This window comes from Schistocerca gregaria, chromosome 1 (assembly GCF_023897955.1).
Source record: "Schistocerca gregaria isolate iqSchGreg1 chromosome 1, iqSchGreg1.2, whole genome shotgun sequence".
NCBI classification, from domain to species: Eukaryota; Metazoa; Arthropoda; class Insecta; order Orthoptera; family Acrididae; genus Schistocerca; species Schistocerca gregaria.
Window position 1 is genome coordinate 718,743,724 of NC_064920.1, and position 9,693 is coordinate 718,753,416.

At 38.8% G+C, this 9,693-nt stretch overlaps 1 protein-coding gene across 1 annotated transcript; it reads left to right on the forward strand.

Annotated features, from left to right (window-relative positions):
* Positions 1 to 1,207: 1,207 nt before the first annotated feature.
* On the forward strand, positions 1,208 to 2,461 carry LOC126266608 (60S ribosomal protein L23). The gene is made up of 2 exons (XM_049970944.1): positions 1,208 to 1,314; positions 1,910 to 2,461. Exon 2 carries the CDS (start codon positions 1,919 to 1,921, stop codon positions 2,339 to 2,341), a length of 423 nt encoding a protein of 140 aa, XP_049826901.1. The 5' UTR covers positions 1,208 to 1,314; positions 1,910 to 1,918; the 3' UTR covers positions 2,342 to 2,461.
* Positions 2,462 to 9,693: the final 7,232 nt, after the last annotated feature.

A 9,693-nucleotide genomic window follows, 5' to 3' on the forward strand; every position in this document is an offset into this window, starting at 1 on the left:
TCTCGGTCGGGCACACAGTTTTAATCTGCCAGGAAGTTTAATATGAATTCTGTTTTCCCCCACAATGTTGAGATGTGTGATTTTCTGCTTGTACTCACAATCTGGTGTAAATAGGCCACATGTGGTATTTATTTACATTACCATTAAGTCCCTCGATAAATACATGGAAATGGAAATCAGCTTTTGGAGTCATTGCCAGGGAGGCCCCTTACGGAGCAGGTCCAGTTGCCTTGGTGCAGGTGTTATTACATTCGATGCCACATTGGGCGACCTGCGCTCCGGATGTGGATGAAATGATTATGAAGACGACACAACACTCAGACTCTGAGAATCCCCGACCCAGCCAGGAATCGTACCACAGAACCCTTAGGACGGCAGACCTTCATGCTGACCATTAAGCTATTGGGACGGACAATAAATACATGAAACAAGCCTAGTGCATCGCTATGATATCTGTTATCTTTGTTTCGATCATTTATTAACTGTACATTCGTTTGCGAAGGATAATCCCTTGGTATGTTACTCTTTTTCTTGTGTAAGTTGAGTGCTAAATGAGTTACCATCCAGTGCCGACCTCAAAATCCTCTTGTGGAGAAGGGTCTTGGTTCTTCGTTTAAATTAAAAGTGTCAGACATACCTGTGTTGGACCTGTCGCATTCGTTACGTCCTTTGGTACTTGTTGTCGATGTTGCTGAATGGTGACTGCTCGTCTCTTCTCTTTCAATTCTTCCTTCCTCTTGAATGTGCCTTTTGCTGCAGAGCTTGTCTTTTGCCACTGTCCATATTTATTGTACCACTATTAGTTCTGATTATGCAGAATTTTGGCCCTGCTTTATTTCTTTAACACGCTCTACTTGTATGTGTCCTAATAACGTCTTCCTGCTTTTCGCAAAGAAAAAAATGGGCCATTGACTATAGCAATAGTATGTACGTACTCGGTTGCTAATCCAGAACTTCACCCAGCACCTGTATAACGGCAAGCCTTTTGCTGAGTAATTTCTAGATCCGTTCATATATTGTAGTAAATACTGAATTCTCTTCAATCTTACTACGGACCGTAAATAATGTTGTGCAACGTGACATATTGCACAGCATAATTGTTAGTCCCTACCCTAACCGTCCACTGATACAAAAAACGATAATATCGATAGAGTCGAGAAACGGGTTTGGTTTCTATTTGTTAAATGTGTTTGCATTCCTGCTTCATGAAAGTCTTTGGTTATCACGCTCTCTTTGAGATTCTTTGGATATGTGGCCGGAGTTCCTGTGATTGTGTGTGTAGTGGAGTTCTAGTATAACAGTGTATTGAAGAAAGTAAGTATTCGACGCAAGTTTTTGTTTTATATCTGTAAACTAAATTTAAATGTAGGTTGATAATATATTTGAACGAACTTGAAGAAAGTATTTGTTTCAGCGTAATAATATGACCACGTGTTTCCACCATATGCGTATTGAGATAGGAATTTGTTGGAAAACGTAAGAAGCGAATAATTTGCTGCGATTTGGGTGGTTCATACAAATAAGTTCTGTAACTTCGAGTCAGAGATGTTTTTTTTATTAGCATTAAAAAAGTTGTTTTTTAGTACCAAAGTTGTGCCGTGCAGTAGAACATCATTCCCACTTTGTCTGGCTGTGAAGTACGGTGTATAATTTCAGAGTACTCAACAGTTGTAAAAGCGGATGTTAAAGTTTCCCTAGGAAAACTAGTGGGAGGATTTAGATCTGTTAGACTTCTCAGCCGTTGAGAAGTCACGTTGATTGATGAATTCCTACAATCTTTCAATATTGTGGTACACATTTCTGACTATATGCAAATTGTACCCACTTCCTTGTAATTACTAAGTATGAAAAAAAATTGTTTCTCAACGTTAAAACTTGAGTATACATTAGTGATTGTGCTTTGTTCCAGGCTTAAAAAATGTCGAAGAGAGGAAGAGGTGGTTCTGCAGGAGCCAAATTCAGAATATCTCTAGGTTTGCCTGTGGGTGCAGTAATTAACTGCGCTGACAACACAGGCGCGAAAAACCTCTATGTGATTGCAGTCCAGGGAGTAAAGGGTCGTCTCAACCGTTTACCAGCGGCCGGTTCAGGTGACATGATTGTTGCTACAGTGAAGAAGGGAAAACCAGAGCTGAGGAAGAAGGTGATGCCAGCAGTTGTCATTAGGCAGCGAAAACCGTTCCGAAGGAAGGATGGGGTCTTTATATACTTTGAAGATAATGCTGGTGTAATAGTAAACAACAAAGGTGAAATGAAAGGCAGTGCGATCACTGGGCCTGTTGCAAAGGAGTGTGCCGATTTATGGCCCAGGATTGCATCAAATGCAAGCAGTATTGCATAGAAGACTTATTTAAATCTCTATGTACATGAATAAAAGATCCGTTCATGTGGAAAATGTTTACAATTTTAATAAACACCATCTGTAAATTCTTGAAAAATAATAAATCTTTGGAAAAAAGTTGATCTAAGAGTACTGAATGCTAAACATTTTCCTTTACCAGTGGTGACTAGCAATTGTCTGCTAATTAATATCTTGAATATAACTTTAACTATGGTATACTTCAGAGTTTCCAGTTGAGAAATGTGGCAGTTGTCAAAGTATAATGAATTCTGTGTTCAGAATAGCGAACTGAATTTTCCAACATCTATTCAATTGTGAGCCTCATTTTCATCAATCTGTTATGATGTGGAATTTGGATGATTGAGCAAATTCGTTAATACATACATGCAGCAGTGTGTGTACATGTTTTCATATCAATGGTAATTGTTGTGAGAATGTCGATATAAGCATACTCGTCAAGAATTGTCCAACCTCTTTATTTTTGTATTCACAATATTGGCCGTACCAGCTGTTAGTCAGATTTCCGTCTCGCGACTTATGCACGTAGACTTTTCTGCAATTTGTTCACAACCAGTATTTCTTGGTGGAAGGAAGGAGGGGGGGGGGCTTAAGAGTTTCCTGGGTTACTCTTCATGGACCATTAATGGTCATCGTAGAGTACCAGTGCCATGGTTCCAGTTACGTGTGACTTCACAATTGGAAAGTACAATGCTTGTTCCTTTTTTTTGACATTGGTTTATTTCTGTTTTTGTGTAGAATTGTGATATTGTATCAGCCATTTATTCATTTTTTACCATGACATTAGTTTCAATAACCACTTCAGTTCTTGGTCTGGACTCTCATTCGGGAGGACGACGGTTCAATCCCGTCTTCGGCTATCCTGATTTAGGTTTTCCGTGATTTCCCTAAACCGTTTCAGGCAAATGCTGGGATTGTTCCTTTGAAAGGGCACGGCCGATTTCCTTCCCGATCCTTCCCTAACCCGGGCTTGCGCTCTGTCTCTAATGACATCGTCGACGAGACGTTAAACACTAACCACAATCACCACCAGTTCTTGGTATTTGTAGAATTTTCATTTTGTCGAATTGAATAACCAGTTAATGTTAGTGTGTGTGTGTGTGTGTGTGTGTGTGTGTGTGTGTGAGCAAATTAAATCTGGTGAGAAAAGTAGGAATTTTCTTGTAGTTGTAACAGAACATATTTGCACAAATCCGTTCGCTATGCTGTTATCAGCTGTTCATATTTGTCTCCACTGAAGCAACATTGACATGTTGGGCAGATTTTGTCCATACAAAAAAGATTTTCATTTCACTCAACTTAGTTCTCAATGTTTGTTGCTTATATTTTTGTTGTGTGAAAAGGGGATTATTTGGGTATGTCTTTCTCATGTGGGTGCAAAAAATTACAGTTTATTCCATGAAAGGATTTCATTTTGCTATAGGTCTTTTTAGATAGGAAATCTCACTAGAACCACAGAAAATGTTTTACTTTTGGTATGTAGAACCTTTGGTTTGCTTCAGATGATATTCTAAAATCTGTTACTGGGTGGAGCTAATTAAAGTGCAAGTATTTTAGTACCAGGATGTTTAGAGCAGAAATGCAGAACGACATAATGCAATTCAGTAATTGGTGTATCTGTAGAATGTGTTGAAGTAATTTGACATCTGATAGAACTACTAGTTTGGGAATGTCCTTGTAAATGCTGGAATTGTGGTGTACACATGCTGGTAGTGCGAGGAGCATATTGCCTTCTCAGAAACCCAAAATTACTGTTTTAATAGTTCCCTATACAAGAAGTGGATATTTACTTAACTGTTTCTTCACATGTTTGTAAGACATACGCAACCCACCAATGACTCAAACATACAGGCAACAAATACATGTATACTTATTAGCATTTCATTCACCATAGCTATCACTGACTCTTCTCTAATCACTAAACATGCAGAATATGTCTGTCTTTACTAAACCTTTGTTAACAGGTATTACACAATGAAGCTTATGGGTACCTGGAATCGTCCTTGTATTTTTGAAACATTGTTTCAGCTTGGCTGTATCTTCATCATGGTGGGACACTAATATATAATGGAAGAGACATTAAGGAATATTTTCCTTGAACCACTCAAACAACTGTCATGGTGTCAAAATATGATTTTTGTAAGGTTGTTTGAGGGTGGCTATCAAGTCTTGCTAAGCTCTTTACCGTCCCTCCTATCCCATCACTAAGCCCTTCACCATGTGCTGTGGAAAAAAAATATCATTCTGCTGTAATATCAAAATCTTGATAGTTTCATAAAGTTTTTTTTTTGGGCAGCACATCCTTCCAAAACGTAATGAATGTACTTTGGATTTGAAAACTGACATTTTAATAAATTGACGAAATTTGTCCAGAAAGAATAAACACACACTGTATCATGCTGAAGGCAGATATTTCCACATATGATACATCGTATTTTATTAGTGCTGGAGTTTGTAGTAAGCTACAAATGGCTGAATTGTAGCCTGTGAATTATTTCAGTGGAATCCTTATACCTCATCCCGAATGGTGAAGGAGTAATTTTCTGTGAAGTCACGAAGAACAAGAAATTTGTTTACTTTGAGACCACCTTTAGTGATTTTACAGAAATGTGACTGCTGCTGGGAGATAAATGAGTGCGGTAGGAGCTGTTGTAACCTCAATGCAAACACCTCGATGAAATCATCTGTTGACTTTGTTATAGACGCTAGAACTACCCTGCCTGTAGGTAACCAACCAATTTCGTCACGGCAGTTCTTACCAAACAGACCATACAGATAGTCAGTCAATCTTGTCACACTTGGACAATAGGGACATGAGCCTAAGAAACATGCTATTAGTGCAGGATTGCATGTAACATACAATTGCTACACAGTGCTTGTGTGATGTTAATGTGTATTCTTCACTCTTTGTTAGTGCTTTAAGTTTACAACTTTCAATCATTAACTTGAAATTCTGGTGCATGACATCCACACAAATAGCATGGGTTCTCACGTCAGTAAAATATGACATTAAAGAGACACAATGGTATGTTGGTACTTACATTCAGAAGGTGAAATTTCAGTGTCGAGAATAGGATTAATTTTTGTAATTATTAATTTTTTATTTGTGGAAGGAAAAAAAAAGTCCCACTCACTCAGTTGTGAGGGTGACCGCACCTCCCTCCTCACCAGCCTACATTAAAAAATGTTTGAATTTTTTGCTGGACACTGTATTTATTTCTACACTGATGTGTAATATAGGTACTTATAGAGGCTGAATGTAACAGGAGAAAAGTGCAGGGAAGCTGATACAAGGAAAGCGACTGCTACTTCACATCTGTATTAAATACCTGCTGTTTATTTCCTACTGACAGAATAATATTTACGTGATCAACTTGATAATTGACCAAAAGTTATCCATGAGCTAGAACAACAGAGACATATTTACGGTGAAGATAGCTGCTCGTTTGATTAACAGGAATCTTGAGCTAAATGGAAGTTAACTAATTTGTATGAGTGACTAATAAGGAATGTTTTTAATTATGTAACGTTGGAAATTCCTGTATGAATAATACACAAAATAAAGGAAAGACATCCAGTCACCTGTAGGTGACTTAGGGAGTGACACAGAGAAACAATAGTTAACCAACTTTCAGGCTCTTGCTTTTTCTCTGATTGAAGTGTGTAGACACACCTAAACCCAAATGCCCTTGACCATTGCAAGAATTCCTAGAGTTTCTGAATTTCTTGCTTTCGCCTGAAGGGAGCTAGATGAAGATGCTATACCAGAACACAGGACCCATTCGTTATTTGTATTTTACACATGGATTATTGCTTGAATTAATCACATTTTATCTGAAACTTGATTATTAGCAGCCAGAACTACTAAAGAGCTAATGTGCTGGGAAATAAGTGTAATAATGCCAGTCTGAAGAATCCTCAGCAAATTTGTGCAATTACTGTCAGTATTCTTGACGCTCAGTTTTTTTAATTACTGCATCATTCATTTTAGATGTGTTGTCCTGTAACACAATAGCAGGGGGTGAAAGTATGGCAAAGAACTTGTTAACAATGTAATCAAGACAATAAGTTACTTCTAAGAGCAAAACATCCACATAGCAGGTTACCATGTTTATATATATATGAGCTGACTCAATCTCAGCTTGTTATCCAAATGAATTTTACACGGAGGTTGCCTCTATGTATGATACATGGCATATACTTCTAGTGAACAGGAGGGATTAGTAATAACAACAAACGAAGACCGAGAATAAGCTATAGATTCCTAGCGAACTGAAGTATTTGATTTAATGTTATTGTTGCTGTGCCATACTTTTCAAATGAACAGCATATCTTGTCGGCAAGTTTGTTTATTTATACTGCCTTAACTTATTCTGCATAATGTTGTGTACTGTTTCACTTTATTATTGGGTGACATCTGTGAACAATATGATTTGGAGTTCCAATTTCTGCATAGTCACTGTTAGTCGATGTGCTGTTCTTTTCACATAAATGGGGTAAGGATCATGTTCTCTAATATAATGTATTGTACCCCTCGAGGATAGTCATTGGCTACATTGTAGCCTAATACATCTAATTTAAACACGGGCTATACTCATTCTCTTCCCCCCATGAACCTTGCTGTTGGTGGGGAGGCTTGCGTGCCTCAGCAATACAGATAGCCATACCATAGGTGCAACCACAACGGAGGGGTATCTGTTGAGAGGCTAGACAAACGCGTGGTTCCTGAAGAGGGGCAGCAGCCTTTTCAGTAGTTGCAGGGGCAACAGTCTGGATGATTGACTGATCTGGCCTTGTAACACTAACCAAAACGGCCTTGCTGTGCTGTACTGTGAACGGTTGAAAGCAAGGGGAAACTACAGCTGTAATTTTTCCCGAGGGCATGCAGCTTTACTGTATGGTTAATGATGATGGCGTCCTCTTGGGTAAAATAGTATCCCATTCGGATCTCCGGGCGGGGACTACTCAAGAGGACGTCGTTATCAGGAGAAAGAAAACTGGCGTTCTACGGATTGGAGCAAGGAATGCCAGATCCCTTAATCGAGCAGGTAGGTTAGAAAATTTAAAAAGGGAAATGGATAGGTTAAAGTTAGATATAGTGGGAATTAGTGAAGTTAGGTGGCAGGCGAATACAGGGTTATAAATACAAAGTCAAATAGGGGTAATGCAGGAGTAGGTTTAATAATGAATAAAAAAATAGGAATGCCGGTAAGCTACTACAAACAGCATAGTGAACGCATTATTGTGGACAAGATAGACACGAAGCCCACGCCTACTACAGTAGTGCAAGTTTATATGCCAACTAGCTCTGCAGATGACGAAGAAATTGAAGAAATGTATAATGAAATAAAAGAAATTGTTCACATAGTGAAGGGAGACGAAAATTTAATAGTCATGGGTGACTGGAATTCGGTAGTAGGAAAAGGGAGAGAAGGAAAGGTAGTAGGTGAGTATGGATTGGGGGTAAGAAATGAAAGAGGAAGCCTCCTGGTAGAATTTTGTGCAGAGCATAACTTAATCATAGCTAACACTTGGTTCAAGAATCATGGAAGAAGGTTGTATACATGGAAGAACCCTGGAGGTACTGAAAGGTATTAGATAGATTATATAATGGCAAGACAGAGATTTAGGAACTAGGTTTTAAATTGTAAGGCATTTCCAGGGGCAGATGTGGACTCTGACCACAATCTATTGGTTACGAACTGCAGATTAAAGCTGAAGAAACCTGGATAAACTGACTAAACCAGAGGTTGTACAGAGTTTCAGGGAGAGCGTAAGGAAACAACTGGCAGGAATGGTGGAAAGAAATAGAGTAGAAGAAGAATGGGTAGCTTTGAGGGATGAAGTAGTGAAGGCAGCACAGGATCAAGTAGGTAAAAAGATGAGGGCTAGTAGAAATACTTGGGTAACAGAAGAAATATTGAATTTAATTGATGAAAGGAGAAAATATAAAAATGTAGTAAATGAAGCAGGCAAAAAGGAATACAAACGTCTCAAAAATGAGATTGACAGGAAGTGCGAAATGGCTAAGCAGGGATGGCTAGAGGATAAATATAAGGATGTAGAGGCTTATCTCACTGGGGGTAAGATAGATACTGCCAACAGGAAAATTAAGGAGACCTTTGGAGAAAAGAGAACCACTTGTATGAATATCAAGAGCTCAGATGGAAACCAAGTTCTAAGCAAAGAAGGGAAAGGTGGAAGGAGTATATAGAGGGTCTATACAAGGGCAATGTACTTGAGGACAATATTATGGAAATGGAAGAGGATGTATATGAAAATGAAATGGGAGATATGATGCTGCATGAAGAGTTCGAGAGAGCACTGAAAGAGAGAGCCAGTCCTGACAAAACTCTACCATCTGGTGAGCAAGATGTATGAGACAGGCGAAATACCCTCAGACTTCAAGAAGAATATAATAATCCCAAAGAAAGCAGGTGTTGACAGATGTGAAAATTACCGAACTATCAGTTTAATAAGTCACGGCTGCAAAATACTAACGCGAGTTCTTTACAGACGAATGGAAAAACTAGTAGAAGCCAACCTTGGGGAAGATCAGTTTGGATTCTGTAGAAATGTTGGAACACGTGAGGCAATACTGACCCTACGGCTTATCTTAGAAGCTAGGCAAACCTACATTTCTAGCATTTGTAGACTTAGAGAAAGCTTTTGACAATGTTGACTGGAATACTCTCTTTCAAATTCTGAAGGTGGCAGGGGTAAAATACAGGGAGCAAAAGGCTATTTACACTTTGTACAGAAACCAGATGACAGTTATAAGCGTCGAGGGACATCAAAGGGAAGCAGTGGTTGGGAAGGGAGTGAGGCAGGGTTGTAGCCTCTCCCCGATGTTATTCAATCTGTATATTGAGCAAGCAGTGAAGGAAACAAAAGAAAAATTCGGTGTAGGTATTAAAATCCATTGAGAAGAAATGATAACTTTGAGGTTCGCCAAAGACATTGTAATTCTGTCAGAGACAGCAAAGGACTTGGAATAGCAGTTGAACGAAATGGATGGTGTCTTGAAGAGAGGATATAAGATGAACATCAACAAAAGCAAAACGAGGATAATGGAATGTAGTCGAATTAAGTCGGGCGATGCTGCGGGTATTAGATTAGGAAATGAGACACTTAAAGTAGTAAAGGAGTTTTGCTATTTGGGGAGCGCAAGTTAACTGATGATGGTCGATGTAGAGAGGATATAAAATGTAGACTGGCAATGGGAAGGAACGTGTTTCTGAAGAAGAGAAATTTGTTAACATCAAGTATTGATTTAAGTGTTAGGAAGTCGTTTCTGAAAGTATTTGTATGGAGTGTAGCCATGTATGGAAGTG

Coding starts and splice junctions, on each gene's coding strand:
- LOC126266608 (XM_049970944.1), top strand. CDS start 1,919: ATGTCGAAGAGAGGAAGAGGTGGTTCTGCAGGAGCCAAATTCAGAATA.